Here is a 16,915-nt window from a genome sequence, read left to right on the forward strand (position 1 = left end):
AGGAAGCCAAGTTTTCCTGCTTCCATGATGATGGAAGGCAGGTGACTCCTTTATGGAGTTTGAGCTTGCTTCCAACAGGGAAGATGAGTTGTTTTCTTTGTTTGTTTGTTTGTTTTTGTCCTGCTTCTAAGGCTGGCAGACAGCAGTCTATAGCCTGAGACCCATCACTAGGTAAGAAACTGGTTTGGGATTCTGTCCTGCAAATTCCTTTTAAACGATTAAAGTTAGCATTTAACAACCAGCTGCTGCTAATTTCTGCTTACACAGAGTGCTCAGAAGTCATACAATTTGTATGATCATTGTTGCTTTAGCAGCATTTTGTCCTAGTAGAAATATGGTAATAAGATTAAAAATTTTTTTAAAGGAGTTCAATCGTTAAAAGTCAGCTTAATTAAAAGGCTAACATCCAAAATGGGTGTGTGTATGTGTGCATGTGTGAATGTTTGTATTTGAAAGGTCTTCATGGTTTTGGTTGGTTGTTTTTCTCTCCTAAGGCCTTGCCTTTTTTTTTTTTTTTGAGCAAAAATTTTTTTTTCTTCTCAGTTAACTGAATTTTGTTTTCATCTGATTTTTTTTTTTAATTAAAACAATTATTGCAACAGAGGCTACTCTTCAGTTTTTAAGGAAGAGTGTAGTTTAATTTTATGTTTAATTTGGCTCAAAGAAAAATAACAGTGTCTCCCTCTAGCATCACCAGACTTTTTCTCTCTGTGCTTTATGATGTAAATTTTGCTATTTGATTTTCACTTGAGTTGTTTCCCTTAATGTGCAAACTTACGGCTATTTAGCTGACAACTGCCTAGGGTTGTGAAACAGGTTATCAAGAATCTGAAAGTCTAAGACAGGAAAAAAAAAGGGCTGGGGGGAGTCTTTATAAATCTATAAAATGTACTTCCATTGGCATGCCTCATAAGTTTTTATATGTATTCATGTGATGTGTACAGAATGTTTTAGTACTAACAATATATAAAGAGCTCTAATTAATTGGCTCAAAAAATAAAAGCTCTTAAATTATATAATAAATAAGAAAAGACTAGTTAAATGCTTTTTAAAGTACCTGTAACTTAAATAAAATCTTTTTTTTTTTTTTTTTTTTTTTTTGATGGAGTCTCGCATTGCTGCACTGTCACCCAGGCTGGCGTGCAATGGTGCAATCTTGGCTCACCGCAACCTCCGCCTCCCAGGTTCAAGCGATTCTCTTGCCTCAGCCTCCTGAGTAGCTGAGATTACTGGCGTCCACCACCCAGCTAATTTTTTGTATTTTTAGTACAGACAGGGTTTCACTATGTTGACCAAGCTGGTCTTGAACTCCTGACCTTGTGATCTGCCCACCTCGGCCTCCCAAAGTGCTGGGATTACAGGCGTTAGCTACTGCGCCTGGCCAGTAAAATCTTTAATAAATAAGCTAAGCTTTAAAATTACTGGTAAACTACTATTAGAAATACCTTAAGAATTGCCCAGCATACATTTTTGTTTGCATTTATTAATCAAGCAATTTCATACTTATCCCTGCCAAACACTGTAAGGTGTCAAAATTTGGCAAAGGGGTTACAAAACTACAAGCCCAGCCCAAAACAGAATAATCTTTGCTTTTGTAATTTGTAATAAATAAGACATTGATAAGGGTTTAATGAAAATAGCTGCATCTTGAATGTAGTAAGACTACTGTAACTTCTAATCCAGTGGCTTTAGGCAGTCTAGTTCACAGGCAATAAGGAGGTTTGTTTTGGGAAAGGACTGTTATTGTCTATTTCAAAGCTAAACTATAAATTACATTCCTCCCAATGTTAGTTCAGCCTATGCTCAGGAATGAACAAGGACAGCTTGGAGGTTAAGAGCGACATTGAGTCGGTTAGATCAAATCTCTTTTCAGTGTCTCAGTTATAATTTTGCAATAGCAGTTTTATAACTTTAAATAATGACTATCACAGTTTTCATGAATAATCTAGGTAAACAATTAAAACAATTAGGTAAATGTAATGGCATAAATATTTGTAGACAAATTTGTCATAATTTAGAATATAAAGCTATATTAAATTAAATAATAGATATTTCACTATTTGGGTATTTTCCAATAAATACACATTGTAGGAAAACATTATTGCTAAAGAAAAAAGAAGTGTGTCCTTAAAAAAAAAAGTGAACAAGTTTTGTCTAATTCAAAGTTTAAAGGTTATGTATAGAACAAGGTGAAAGGAACCAGGAATAAAAAAGATGTAAAGAAAGTTATAAAAATAAAGAGGTTTTATTCTATCTTTTTTGAGGTGAAAAAATTACAGAGAAATAATTTTATATAAGAAAGAATCTTGCATGGTAAATTTAGTCCTAAAATAAAATAACTGCTTTTTTAAAAAGGAGGGATGTTCATAACAAATCAGAAAGTCCAACCATGTCATGAGCAGTCAGTGTAAGTCACAATAAGAGGATTTACATATTAAAAAAAATTCACATAATCAAGTTGTCATATTAAAAGTTTTGGTTTGCTTAGGAAAAAAAAACTGAGATAATTTTTTTTTTTTTTAATTAAGGTCATTACATCATTACATCCACGTATCTTCCTGTATGTGCTTTTAAAGTTCTTGTAACATTGAGTTACAGGGCTCTAACTCCTGGGTCTAAAAAGGACACCAAGTTCTGCTAAATCTTAAACACTGACAGCAATTAAAGGCTTATCTTCAGGCCCTGTGGAAGATGTCGATCAAAATAAACTGCATTCCTAAGACAGAGGGCAAGAAATTAAAGCTATTCAACTCTTCAAGGCCCAGGGACTGTCACAGAAGATGTGGGTATGTAAGATTGTAAGGGCCAATTTTGAAAGACAAAATAGGTTCAGTTCCTCTATAAATTAATTATCAATGTCAAAGGTACAGTGATGCAAAACCAGTATATGGACCCTTATGTCAGATTAACAAGGTTTTCTTGAAGCATTAACCAACCTCTTAATAAAGATTATAAAGGTTATAAAAGCCTCACTGAAGTTGCATTTTACAATCAAGATTAAATTTTATAAATTGTTTACCAAAGTTTGAAAAGCAAACGTAATTGACTTCATGCTGTTTTTATTAGGGCTTCTTGTTTAGAAAATTCAGTCTTCTCTCTCAAAGAATGACGGTGTTCGCTTTTTGAGATGCTTGAATTATCACTTAAATGAATGACTTTACAACGACCTGTAATCCTATTTTGTAATATCAAGTGTTTTAAACCTTTTATACTTGACAAACTTTCCCAAATCAAGTTATAAAGTATGTCTTTTTCTAACCTAGTTAATCTTTTAAGACATTAGGTTCCCTAAAGTCCAAAAATGACGTAACTTAGCTTATTTGGTATAAAAATTACACAGGAAGCATTGTCAAATATGAAATGGTGCTTGGTTTCTTTGGGCTATATTTGTATAAATGTGTTAGCGGTCTGTATTCCAAAATTATGGGAAACTTCTGTAATTCTGATGTACCTTAGTGTACATTATCAGTAATAATCATAATTGTTATGTTAAAATTGTTGCATGCCAGAGAGGTAACAAATTTCCTTGTCAATTATTTCTTTTAACTATGGCTGCCTTAAAACGTTTTTTCATCCACAAACAATTGTCTTGTTTTATCTTGTTTTAAACCCTCTCTAAAAGGTGGGTTTATAATCACCTGTAGGACTCTAACAGGTGCACTTAAATGCAGGTTTTCTGATAACTTTGTAAATTGTGACACTGGAATAAAGGAAAACTTTCAGAACTCTCATGGAGAGCTGAAATGTTCATGGCTATCAAACAGAACAGGAGTTAACTGAATTAACTGAAGCAACAAAAAACTGAAGTAATCTTTTTGACTTTTTGCTTCAAATGTTGCTGATACTTTGTTTTGTTTTACAGAGTTAAATTGTTTTGTTTTACAGAGTTAAGAAAACTTTTAAGCTATTTATGGCTTTTAACGATTGAGTAAAGAACACTCCTGCGAACAAAATTTGGAGCATATTTGTTTCTCTCTACCTAGCTTCTCCAGAATTTGGAACCTATTCGTGAGTAGTCTCAATTTATGGCAATAGAGTTATTTGCATAAGTGCAATAAAAATCAGTTTTCTTTTGTAATAGGGCACAGTGAGATAAACTGATTATTTTACCAAGGCTTTGACTGGAATGGTGTGTGCTTTCCCTTAAGGAATCAAACTTGACTTATGGAGCCAATAAAGCCCTTGGAACAAATGGCCTCATATTTTGTGTACACAGTCCATGTACAGGGTTTCTGAGGTAAGTAAAAAGAATGTCACTTTCTGACACGTGCAGAAGCCCCAGGTTTCTCTTGGACCCTCCAGAGGGGAGGAAATTCACCCAACTCATAGGTATTTGATGGCACAAATCCATGGCTGGGCTCAGTTTTAAAAAGTCATATCTGAGATTCCTGCTATGCAACCAAGTTCCATCAAAGCCCATTTAAAAGTCTATGTAAAAACTAATTACCCTTGCTACACTGTATACAAATAATTAGGCCAAGTATAATAAAGCAAACCAGTCCTACCATGATTTGTCTTTAGTGAAAACGGGAAACTGCAGAGAGAAAAATTATGTTTCAAGTAGACCTGTTGTTAGATTCTGGTCTGCCTGATATTTTTTTCAATTTTTATTGTTTTCTACAGTTTGGGACCGAATTCTAATTTTTCCTGGTTACAAGTCTTCAAAATAATGTTTTCACATTTTTTTCCTTCTTTTTCCCATTTTTCCTAATTTGGAGCCACTGAAAACTAAGTTGTGCTTTCTTAAAACCCTGTGGACTGAAGCCAGACAACTTAAATAAACTTTAGAAGAAAGTAACAGCAACCTGTTTACGTACATAAGCCACTTTCACACCTGCCTACTAATGTACGGACTTCTGAGTAATGTGGCCTATATGCATTTTTCCAGGATTGTTCTTTTGTTTGTTGTTTTTTTCTCCCTTCCTCCCCACTGTTTTCTCTTCACAGGATAGGCGACTTCACAACCTCCTAAAAATGAGCTTTTGGGACCTACCCATCTAGGAATAGATGGCCCTTCTAGCTATGAGAGACCAGATGAAACCCGAGACCAGAGACTCATTCTCTTGTAAAATCCTGTCTCCAAAAGATTTAAAAAAAAAAGTGGGGAAATGTGTAGGAAAATGTCTTTAGCCCCCACAATCACTAAGGAAAACTCAAGCTGGGAACTGCTTAGGGCAAACCTGCCTCCCATTCTAGTCAAAGTCACTCCTTTGCTCACTGAGATAGATGCATTATCTGATTGCCTCCTTTGGAAAGGCTAATCAGAAACTCAGAAGAATATAACCATTTGTGTATCACCTATCTGTGACCTGGAAGCTCCCTCTCAGCTTCCAGTCTTCCGGCCTTTGCTTCAAGTTGTCCCGCCTTTCCAGACTGAACCATTGTACTTCTTACATATACTGATTGATGTCTCACATCTCACATCTCCCTAAATGTATAAAACCAAGCTGTGCCTGGACCACCTTCGGCACATGTCGTCAGGACTTCCTGAGGCTCTGTCACGGGCACGTCCTCAACCTTGGCAAAATAAACTTTCTAAATTAACTAAGACCTGTCTCAGATTTTCTGGGTTCACAGGTTCTTTTAAAAGAAAAGGGAGTGCAGATAGGTCCAGTCCGCCATGGGGGGCACGCAGGCATTGCAGCTAGAGGCCATCTGTACTTTCTGACAGACAGGGGGCATCTTGGTGACCTCTGGAATACCTGACTAGAGAGGCAGGTACTGCTGAGTATTCACCAGACTCCATTTTCTTCTCCTTCTGAACATACAAAGGCTTTATATCCCAGCCTTCACTTGCAGGGATAGGGGATCATCTGACTAAATTCCGGCCAATAGGAAGTGGGTGGGCCCCAGGAGTGGGCCCTACCAACCTTACCTTCCTTCCACTGGATACAGATATCCAACAAGGGATTCCAAAGCCCAAAGATCTCCTTATTTCAAGTGGGATCCCCAGAACAGCAGCACTGGTACCATCTAGATCATCAGCAGTAGTGCTACCATTCTAGAAACACAGATGCTTAGCCCTAGCCCCACTCCCAAATTACTGAATCAGAGCCTTCATGTTAACATGATCCCCAGAAAACTTGTGAACACCTTATTGTCTGCGAGGCTCTGCCCTTAGGGGATGGTGAAGCCAATAACCACACTCACTGGAGCCCTCCCACTGGCCTTGGAGAGTCATATGAGCAAAAATAAATTTTGACTATGCTAAGCCACTGACAATATGGGGTTGTGTGTCATCAGAGTTAGGCCTCCCTAATCAATGGCCCATTTGTGGGGTTCATTTGTTTCTGGTTGTATTCATTCTCATCACTGATACCACATTTCACTCGAGAGCCTCTCATTTTGCTTTTATCTCTATTACTGTCTATCCCAAACACAAGCTTATATGGGAATTATATTTTGAAGATAAATATCTATGAAAACACTGTTTGGCTGTTGCATTTTTATCATTAGATTTCATCTGTAAAAACAGTCTTACTAAACAAATGCTAACTATATTTATTCTGAGATTTTTATATCAAGTCCTATAGTTGAGAAATAAGTACTATTCAGACCCCCCAGGCTAAACCTTTGATTCCTGATTGATACTTTCTGAGAATCAATGATATTACTATTTTATCATATATTTTTCTCAAAGGTAGCCCCAAATCCTTGAAAAACAAAGAAGATAATAGAAAGTCTTCATCTATGACAACTTTGAGCAGGTTTGGATTAAGGCAGCTTCAGGGGCAAGCAGAAAATGCATATTTTATTTATATTAGCAGAATCTTACTCTGGAAAAACTACAGGGTGACTGTTAGAATTTTCATCATTCTTTTTACCGAATAACAAAATCAGTGCTACCAACGTAGTGTGTTTCTTGCCACTGATAAGGCACCTGTGGGATGAGATGAGGCCTGTACATATATGTAAACTTCCATTAGTTCAAGGTGAAACAGGAGTAGATTCTAGCTCACTCATTTGTTCCTTTTTTTCACTTATTAAACCTTTAACAAACATGTATGAATGCTTGCCATGTACAACATCTTAGCTGGGCACTATAAGAATTACAAAGACAGTCCCTACCACAAAGGAACTTACAGGTATAAGAGAAATAGATATGTAAAAACAACGATAATAGGAGGCAGATTAGAACAATCATTTAAGCAGAGAACAAATCATAAGAAGAGAGGAGACGAATTCCAACTGGAATCAGAAAAAGATTCATGGAGGAAGTGGCGTTTGAACTAAGTTTTAAAGAGCAGACAATACTTTATTTATTTTTATTTATTTATTAATTGACCAGACAAGAATTTTGATGAGTCCTGGAAAAGTAGGAAGTGAGGAGCTGCTGAAGGATCCACAAGAGTGAAATCACTGAGAGGTCAAAGGGTTAAGTGCATTCAGAAAATATGGAGTGAGCACTGCAACACACTCCTGTCTTTTTCACTCCAAAGACTGTGTTCTTTCCCTATAACTTTTTGACCTCAAATCTGATCATGCTTTTGATGAGTGGCAGTTATTTCCATGAAAGGGACAAAGCTGACAACTTAAATATTTTAGCAAAGAAGTAAAGGTATAATAATTGCTACCATTATATGTAGTCTCAATTCTAAGCATATGATTGGAAGTTGCAAGGTAGAAAGAATTTTAACATTTCAAACCCATAAGATGTAAGATTATATTTAAAGGAAAAATGTCATACCCTAAAGGCTACCTTCATGAACCCATAGGAGCCCTCCAATTCCAGTCTGCCAAACACTAACTTATATGAAAATGCCTTCTAGGCAATCCCATTTACAATAGCTGCCAAAAAACAAAACCCTATGAAAATATTTAACTGAGGAGGTGAAAGATCTCTAAAAAAAATTATGAAACACTGATGAAATTGCAGATGACACAAAGAAATGGAAAAACATCCCATGCTCATGGATCAGAAGAATGAGTATCTCTGAAATGACCATAAAGCCCAAAGCAATCTATAGATTCAATACAATCCCTATCAAAATACCAATGTCATTCACAGAATTAGAAAAAACAATCCTAAAATTCCTATGTAACCAAAAAAGAACCTGAGTAGCCCAGACAATCTTGAGCAAAAAGAACAAAGCTGGAGGCATCACATTACTTTCAGGCCTCTGAGCCCAAGCTAAGCCATCGTATCCCCTGTGACCTGCACGTATACATCCAGATGGCCTGAAGCAAGTGAAGAATCACAAAAGAAGTGAAAATCTCGGGTTCCTGCCTTAGCTGATGACATTCCACCATTGGGATTTGTTCCTGCCCCACCTTAACTGAGCAATTAACCTTGTGAAATTCCTTCTCCTGGCTCAAAACCTCCCCCACTGAGCACCTTGTGACCCAAACCCCCTTTGACTGTAATTTTTCACTACCCACCCAAATCCTATAAAACGGCCCCAACCCCTATCTCCCTTTGCTGACTCTCTTTTCAGACTCAGCCCGCATGCACCCAGATGAAATAAATAGCCTTATTGCTCACACAAAGCCTGTTTGGTGGTCTCTTCACACGGACACGCATGACACAATTACCTGACCTCAAATTATACTACAAGGCTATAGTAAGCAAAATAGCATGGTACTGGTATAAAAATAGACACATGGATCAATGGAACAGAATAGAGAACTTAGAAACAAAGCCACATAGCTACAGCCAACTGATCTCTGACAAAGTCGACAAGAACATATACCAGGGAAGGGACGCCCTTTTCAACAACAAGTGCTGGCAAATTTGGATTGCCATATGCAGAAGAATGAAAATGGGATCCCTCTCTTTCACCATATACAAAAATCAACTCAAGATATAATTAAAGACTTAAGTGTAAGACCTGAAACTATAAAAATCCTAGAAGTAAACCCAGGGAAAATTCTTCCAGACATTGATCTAGGCAAAGAATTCATGACTAAGACCTCAGAAGCACAAGCAACAAAAACAAAAAATAGATAAATGGGACTTAATTAAATGAAAAAGCTCTGCAAAGCAAAATAAATAATCAATAGAATGAACAGAAAACCTATAGGAGAAAATATTTGCCAACTATGCATCCAACAAAGGACTAATATCCAGAATTTACAAGGAACTCAAACGACTCAACAACAACAACAACAAAACAAATAATCCCATTAAAAAGTGGGCAAAGGACATGGACAGACATTTTTCAAATGAAGACAAGTGAATGGCCAGAAAGCATATGAAAAAATGCTTAGCATCACTAATCATCAGAGAAATGCAAACTAAAACCACTATGAGATGTCATCTTAACACTAGTCAGGCCATTATTGAAAAAGATTAAAAAATAACAAATGTTGGTGAGGATACAGAGAAAAGGGAATGCTTATACACATTGGTGGGAATGTAAATTAGTACAACCCCTATGGAAAACAGTATGAAGATTTCTCAAAGAACTAAAAATAGATCTACCATTTGATCCAGCAATCCCACTACTGAGCATCTACCCAAAGGAAAATAAATTGCTATACCAAAGAGATATCTGCATTTGTATGTTTATCAATACAGCCCTATTCACAATAGCAAAGACATGGAATGAACGTACATATCCATCAATGGAAGATTAGAAAATGTGGTGTATATACAAACACAATGGAATACTGTTCAGTCATAAAAAAGAATGAAATCAGGTTTTTGCAGCAACACAGATAAAACTGCAAGCCATAATCTTAAAGTGAAATAATTCAGATACAGAAAGTCAAATACTGCATATTCTCACTATTAAGTGGGAGCGAAATAATGTGGAGATGTGGACATAGAGAGTGGGGTGATAGGCATTGGCAACTTCGAAGTGTGGAAGGGGGTAAATGATGAGAAATTGCTTAATGAGTATAATGTACATTATCTGGGTTGGGGTTACAATAAAAACCCAGACTTCAGCACTACGCGATACATCCAGGTAACAAAATTGCACTTGTACCCCTTATTTTTTATAAATAAAAAAAGCAAATAAAATGCTTTCTAGTGGTAAATTTTTCACTGCAGAAGTTTTGTATTTAGATAATTATAAAATCACAAAATTAAATATATTCTAACATTTGGATTCTGAAGAACATGTTCTCAGGTTGCAGCTTGAAAAAAACACTGGAAAGAATATTCAATTTCTGCTCGTAGTGTGTCATTAATTATTAATTAGCTGCGTGACCCTGGGAAACGGCTTAACATTCAAGGACCCAGGCCCCGCCCTTCTTTCTGCCAGTGTCATGTACAAATAATAATGATGCTATGTCGTAAGGTCGTAATGAGACCTGACTAAGACACACATGAACACTAACAGCAATAACTGGCATTTGTTAAGTGCAAAATAAATGTTGGTTATCATTCCTGTTGTTGCTCTTGTGAGAGGACTTCTGAGGTCCCTTGCGGCTTTAAAATTCTGCATATTTTGAGTCACTGTCTTCACCGAAAGCTAAGTGGACTGGTCAGAGACTCCTGAAATTCTAGGACTGGAGACAACAATGCAGCCCAGATAGAAAAACATTACCTTGGCATTTTCCAAGCAAAGATGAAGTGTTGCGTGGAAGTCTGGCCTCCACTCAGCACATTCTTTGCAAAATGACCACAAATACATTAGTGATGATTTGAACCTGTTTTTTCTCTTTGAAAATAAAAGCTACCCAATGGAGTAATACCTAAGGAAGGATCTGAATTCATGACAGATCTTTACCCCAAAAATCTATCCAAAAATGGAAAAGGAACATCTTTGAAAAGACTCTTAGGTACCAAGATCACATCGCTTCAACTTTTACATTACCAGAATTTCTCTAACAATGTCTTGGTTCTAGAAGATTAAAGGCTACTCTGATAACATATCAGATCAGGCATTGATTTCTACCAAAACACTTCAGCTTGGTGGGCCTGGATTTTCTCAACTGTGGAATGGGTAGAATAGTAATCAACTTGCCACTAAGTGACATGCATCAAATGCTTTGTGGCTTTGAGCTGAAAGAAGCCACAACAAAGTTGGTTATTTATTAAGTACACTATGTGTTCTAATAATAAAGAAACCTCTGGGGCAAAGAGACGAGAGCAGCTTTCCTGTGAAAAGGCTTCTCTGACATTTGCACGTAGCCCACGGCTCCTAGCATGCGCTGCTCAGGTGCTTATCGATTATTCTCATTATACTTCCCAGACAGGAAGGAACGTGTTGGAACGCAGAGCATCTGGACTGAAGCTGAAGCTTCATGCTTGCCTTTCATTTACTGCATTTGGAAAAGCAATTTCAGATCCCACGTATTTCTTTTTATTCTTTGTCAAACAATTTCACACATGCTAAGGACCATGGCTTTCTGCTGCCCAAGGCGGATGCCTGTCATACAGTCTATGCTGCCAAGTCTCGATCTCCCGGACACACTGAGCTGTCTCAAATATGCAGTCCCCACGGATGATGACAAGCAGAGACTGCCAGTGACCAAGCCTACTTCTGTCCCTCTGCAGAAGCACAGCTGCAGTCCCACATGTCCCATCATGCTTTCTGCTCTGAAATATACCTCCTGAGCGGTTGAATATTGCGTCTGTCCACTAATTAGCACAGTAGCCCCCGTGTGTGCAGATGTTGAAGGGTCAGGAAAAAAATTCTCTGTATTTTAGTAGACTTTCCCCATAGATCACTGTGTCTTAGAGATATAACTTCATAAAAATAGAGATGTTAGAACTATGAGATCTCAAAAAATGATATAGCATTCCACTTAGTGAGATGCCACTGTCTCCATTTTGCAGATGACATAACTGAGGCCCCAACTCATATAGCTGCTTTGTATAAAAGAGAGGGACCAGTGGCTTCAGTTCTCCTGCTTGCACATGCACACACTGATTTACTTCATTTGGTTTCACTCATAGTAAATCTGATTTTGTTTAATAACAAACCATGTTGCTAAAACTTTCTACACTGTTTTAAATCTGATTTCTTCATATCTTTTCTACACAGCTTGGTATAAGCTGTTTCACTACTAAGTTCCTGGACCAGCCCCGTACGGTTGGCCTTGTGCAGACAGGGCCTACTGAGTGTCCCACAGTGAGCTGGTGTTAAGGGTTAATGAGTGGCGACTGGGGAGCTGGTGAAAACCCATGGAACCATCCAAAGACCAGTGTGGCTGCCCACCTTGGAGTGTGCTTGTATGCAGGGAAAGTCTTTTTCCAATTTCCCAAGATTTTTATCAAAGTCAAGAAAGAGACTAATCAACATACTCTCAGTAACACACAACGGTCATGAACGTTAGGGAGGGAAACACCAGGCAAAGTCAATCACTGTTCTTTCCACACCTACCTTGTGATTCCGCCCGTGCTTATCCAACAGGGAGATGACGGACTTGATGTGGCCCTCTGCTATCAGATTTAAGGCTTCTGGACTTTCAGTTAAGATGCAGTGCAAAACTTCCAAGATACCTACATGAATGCCACAAACATCATTTGGACATTAAATGCCCGGCAGAAGCGACCATAATTTAGAAACCTGAGTGTGAACAGACCTTCCTGAGGGGACAGGATATCATCAATTCTTTGAATCTATCAAACATTTCCAGCCAGAAAAAATGCATTCATTTCCGGTCGACTTCAGAGACCCCCCTGGAGGCCAACCAGGCTGTAATTTACGGGTGATTTTAATTCAGCACAAACCCTATCTCCTGCTTCCTGGACAAATACATGATCTTTGTATTTTAAAATATAGAGAAGCAGTTATAAAATAAAAATTTTCATTTGATCAAACTAAGTAATACTTCATTTAAAAATAGATATAAAAGAAGATGTCCAGTTTACTATAAATTCTAAAGGTCATTCAAGTAATTTGGAAAATATTCTGAGTTTCTCCCAAATAAGAATTTTTCTAGGAACTACCTTAGCAATTATTTTTATTTTAGGTCTACTCATGTATCAAACAAATTGTAAGCTCACACAATAAAGTCGATTTGGCTTTTCCCCCCTTTTTTGGTACACTGGATAGGTTATGTAAGTGAAGGCTTAAGAAAAAGGAGTGCCTCTGCAGCCTGGCACATATATGGTAACATCATGATGGAAATTCAAGGGAAGTAGTTGGCTAATAGCTTAATCAGTTTTATTAAGAAAATTCCTTGTGATTCTGTTTTTTACTCAATGTTTTCATAAATTAGCCTGAAATGTAATCTAGCCCATGAGACTGAGGCACTGAAGAAAAGAGAGGCTTAGGAAGATGTGTGTAGGTGGATGATCCTTGGGGAAACCTCTCTTGGCCGGTCTGTTAAAACACCTGTCATTTCTAGACTATGAGAAAAGCATCCAAACCCTCCAGCTTCCCCATGAGGGGCCTACAACTGCCATGTTTACTCATCTCGGAGGAAGCAAACTGCTAAGCCCTGCAGCATGGTCACTTCCCAATGATGACCACACTCTTGGCTCAGATTCTCCGTAAGTCGTGAGGGAGGACTATAGATATGATGTGAAGGGTGAGTCAGGAGAGAGGGGTGAGTGGGGATCATTTTTCCTCTCATCCCTGTCACTCTTCACTCCCGCTTTTAGAACTATAAGAAATAGTTTGGACAATACTGAAAAGGGTTTAAAAACCCAGAGAATAAGAATATAATAGGAGTTAGAAGGAGACAAGGATCACTGGGTGGGTGGGGCTGCAGGGGGGTGATTAATGGACCCAAGGACTAAAATGAAGGCATGGAATAACAATGAAGGCACAGAGTAAAAAATTTAAAAAGGAAGGACTGTTGAAGTCTGGGTTAGAGTTGTTAAATAAAGTTGTACAGGTGCCAGGAAGCTTGAAGACTATTACTTTTTAATTTTGAAATAATGATTTGAGGATTATTTGCAATCCATTGGAAAAGATTCAACTTCGTTTTCTTTTTTACAGAAAGAAAAAAAAAAAACCCTTCATCTTGTCTAGTTATAGTTTCCTGTCAATTCTCACCTGACGAAGATTCTAGTCTGTCCAATTTACTGATGAGCCAATCTAGGTTATTGGAGAATTGAGCGCAATTGTTTCTGTTTCCACGAATCAGAGCAGCTGCAAACAAGGAGATGTTTGATCACAGAGGTTAAAAGATATAATGATGGGCATGAGAACCTGGAAAGCTGTTGAATACTTCACTTGCTTAGCAACTAAAAGGAACTGAATGCCAATCTTACCCTACCTAGTCCTCTGACACAATTCTGTCTCTTTTTCCTTTTTTTTTTTTTTTTTTTTTTTTTTAGAGACAGTCTCAGTTGGTCACCCAGGCTGCAGTATAGTGGCTCATTGCAGCCATGAACTCCTGAGCTTAAGTGATCCTCCTGCCTCAGCCTCCAGAGTAGCTACGATTACAGGCATGCACCACCATGTCCAGCTAATTTTTAAATTTTTTTTTTTTTTTTGAGATGTAGTTTTCACTCTTGTTGCCCAGGCTGGAGTGCAGTGGTGCAGTCTCAGCTCACTACAACCTCCACCTCCTGGGTTCAAGTGATTCTCCTGCCTCAGCCTCCCAAGTAGCTGGGATTACAGGCGTGTGCCACCACACCCAGCTTATTTTTGTATTTTTAGTAGAGACGGGGCTTCACCATGTTGACCAGGCTGGTCTTGAACTCCTGACCTCAAGTGATCCACCTGCCTTGGCCTCCCAAAGTGCTGGGATTACAGGAGTGAGCTACCATGCCTGGCGTAAATATTTTTAATTGAGATGGAAGTCTCACTATGTTGGTCAGGCTGGTCTTGAACTCTTGGCCTCAATTGATCCTCCTCACCTCAGCCTCCCAAACTGTTGGAATTACAGGCATGAACCACCACACCCAACCTCTTTCTATACTTGCAAAAATAAAAATCTAGTATTGGCTCACTTTACAAGTATTTCCAGAGAGCCTCCTATGTACCAAACACCTGCCCGGTTGTTCAGACCAGAGCAATGGGGAAGGGAGAGAGATTCCCTGCCTGCATCAAGCAGGCAATGGAGACAATAAATGCATAAAGTAATGAAATTACTTCATTGTGATAAGCAAGAATTTAATACTGGCTTCGTTACTGACTTAAGAACTCACCTTCTTGCAATGTTTTCTTAAATTTAGCTACAGATTTATTATTCTTCAGTGCTAAAGGAAGGCATCCCAGTGAACACAGCTGGAAAGGTTGGCTGTACACTAATGGATGCATAATAGCAACATGTAACTACAAAATATCTAAAATATATCCCTATTTGACAGTGGTTCTTGAGGCATGGTCCCTGGATCAGCATCACCTAAGAATTTGTTAAAAATGCAAATTCTCAGGTCTCATCCAGCTTTACCAATTTAGAAACTCTGAGGGTGGGCCTCGGCATCTGTATTGTAACCAGCCCTCCAGCGGATCCTGATGCCTGTTCCTACTTGAAAGCCACTGGCAGACGATACCGCAAAGAAAGAGAATTTGCTGTCATTTGAGTTTTACCAATCTACACCAAATAACCTTCTCTTCACAGGACAAAAAAAGACTAGATGCAAATCTGGAACAAGTCCACATAAATTGATTAGCCCCCAAGTAGCTTGCCCTTCACATGATAGGTCTGAATTGGAATTTCACTGAGGCTGCTACATGGCAAATTTAGGATACAGAAAGGCCTCCTCCAGGACCTCAGCTTTGTATCTTCAGTCAGTAGAGGACACAGTTCAAGTCTGAGCTCCTAACCTCCTTTTCAGGTCAGTTGCAACAAGGAAGTTAAGCACAAGAGTCCTGGAGTTACACTGCTGAGTCTCAAGCCATAGCTCCATCAGTTACTAGATGTGTAACCTTGGGTTATGAGCATCACATACATCAGTTTCTTCATCAGTGAAATGACAATAATAGTAACTAACCCTTCAAGTGTTGTTCTGGGGTTCAAAAGAGATATTTCACCACTCACACAAAGATTAATAATCGTTGGGTATTATTGTTAAAATCATGCTTACTGGGTCAATACAAAACACTAGAGTTTGAAGACACTTTACAGGGTCATACAGTGACAATCAATCAGTACTGTGGTAATCCAATCAGCTTGAACCCTAAGCTGGGGAATAGGTCCAGACTGATTTCTCTGGGCTCCCTTCTGGCCTAGTGAACTTTCTATGATAGATTTCCTCTCAAGTGGGACATACACAGAGCAAAGCCCTAAAGTACTAGGTTATCACAGTGTCTGGGCAACTTCTGGTGGCCACCTTCTTGCATTGGCTCATACTGTCTTCTCTCTGCCTCCCACCCATAGGCGGGTGGCCTAGGCCTATTGGATGGAACCTGTTGTAGCAGGCACCAGAACATCACTACACACTGCATACTGTGAGAAGATAAGCTTGTTGCTGGAATATTCTTACTTCCCACCTTTTTCTTTTCACCAAAATGAAATAACAGGCCAAAGCAGTGGGAATCACGACTAACAAGTGGACAAGTGAGAGGGCACAGATTTAAGAGAATAACACTTCTTAAAGTGCAGGTGATATCTTTGCAGAAGTTTAAAACTGGAAGACATCGTAAATGTGCTGTAGTCTTGTTTCCTCATGAAAGGTAAGGAATAGAGGTTCACGGAGCGTAGGTGACTGTCAAGAGTTTCCCAGGCAGTTGCAGTGAAACTGATTACCATCTGCTTCTACTGGCTGCTAATAGTTAACAGAATGAACAGCTGGGTTAAAACTGAATGGCTAACAAAAGGCTTCTAAGGAATGAGGCAGTCCAAATATCACAGGGTTAATGGCAACTTAAAGACAATCTTGGGATTTCACGTGGAAATCCCATGGAAATCGTCCCAGGGAGAAGGCACTGTATGTGTACTTACCCAGCAATTTGTAGAGGAGGTTCAGAATTTCTTTCCAGGCCATGCCACTCTCTTCCCTTGCAATCCCTGCAAAGTGTGCTACGCTATTGTAGATATTTAAGCGGTCAATGCAATTTAAGACAAGAGCCAACATTCCCTGAGAAGGAGAGTGGAGGAAAATATAAACATTGCTGATTAA

General features: G+C 38.5%; 1 protein-coding gene across 1 annotated transcript in view; it reads right to left on the reverse strand.

Moving 5' to 3' along the window:
* RYR3 (ryanodine receptor 3) overlaps window positions 1-16,915 on the reverse strand; it is a 404,874-nt gene that overhangs the window by 275,788 nt on the left and 112,171 nt on the right. Inside the window, exons 14-16 of the mRNA XM_031935734.1 lie at window positions 16,738-16,873; window positions 13,899-13,994; window positions 12,276-12,394 (exon numbers count right to left, since the gene is read on the reverse strand). Of these exons, the coding sequence (XP_031791594.1) occupies window positions 12,276-12,394; window positions 13,899-13,994; window positions 16,738-16,873 (351 nt within the window). The remainder of the gene's footprint in view (window positions 1-12,275; window positions 12,395-13,898; window positions 13,995-16,737; window positions 16,874-16,915) is intronic.

Source organism: Piliocolobus tephrosceles, chromosome 6 (assembly GCF_002776525.5).
Source record: "Piliocolobus tephrosceles isolate RC106 chromosome 6, ASM277652v3, whole genome shotgun sequence".
Classification (NCBI taxonomy): domain Eukaryota; kingdom Metazoa; phylum Chordata; class Mammalia; order Primates; family Cercopithecidae; genus Piliocolobus; species Piliocolobus tephrosceles.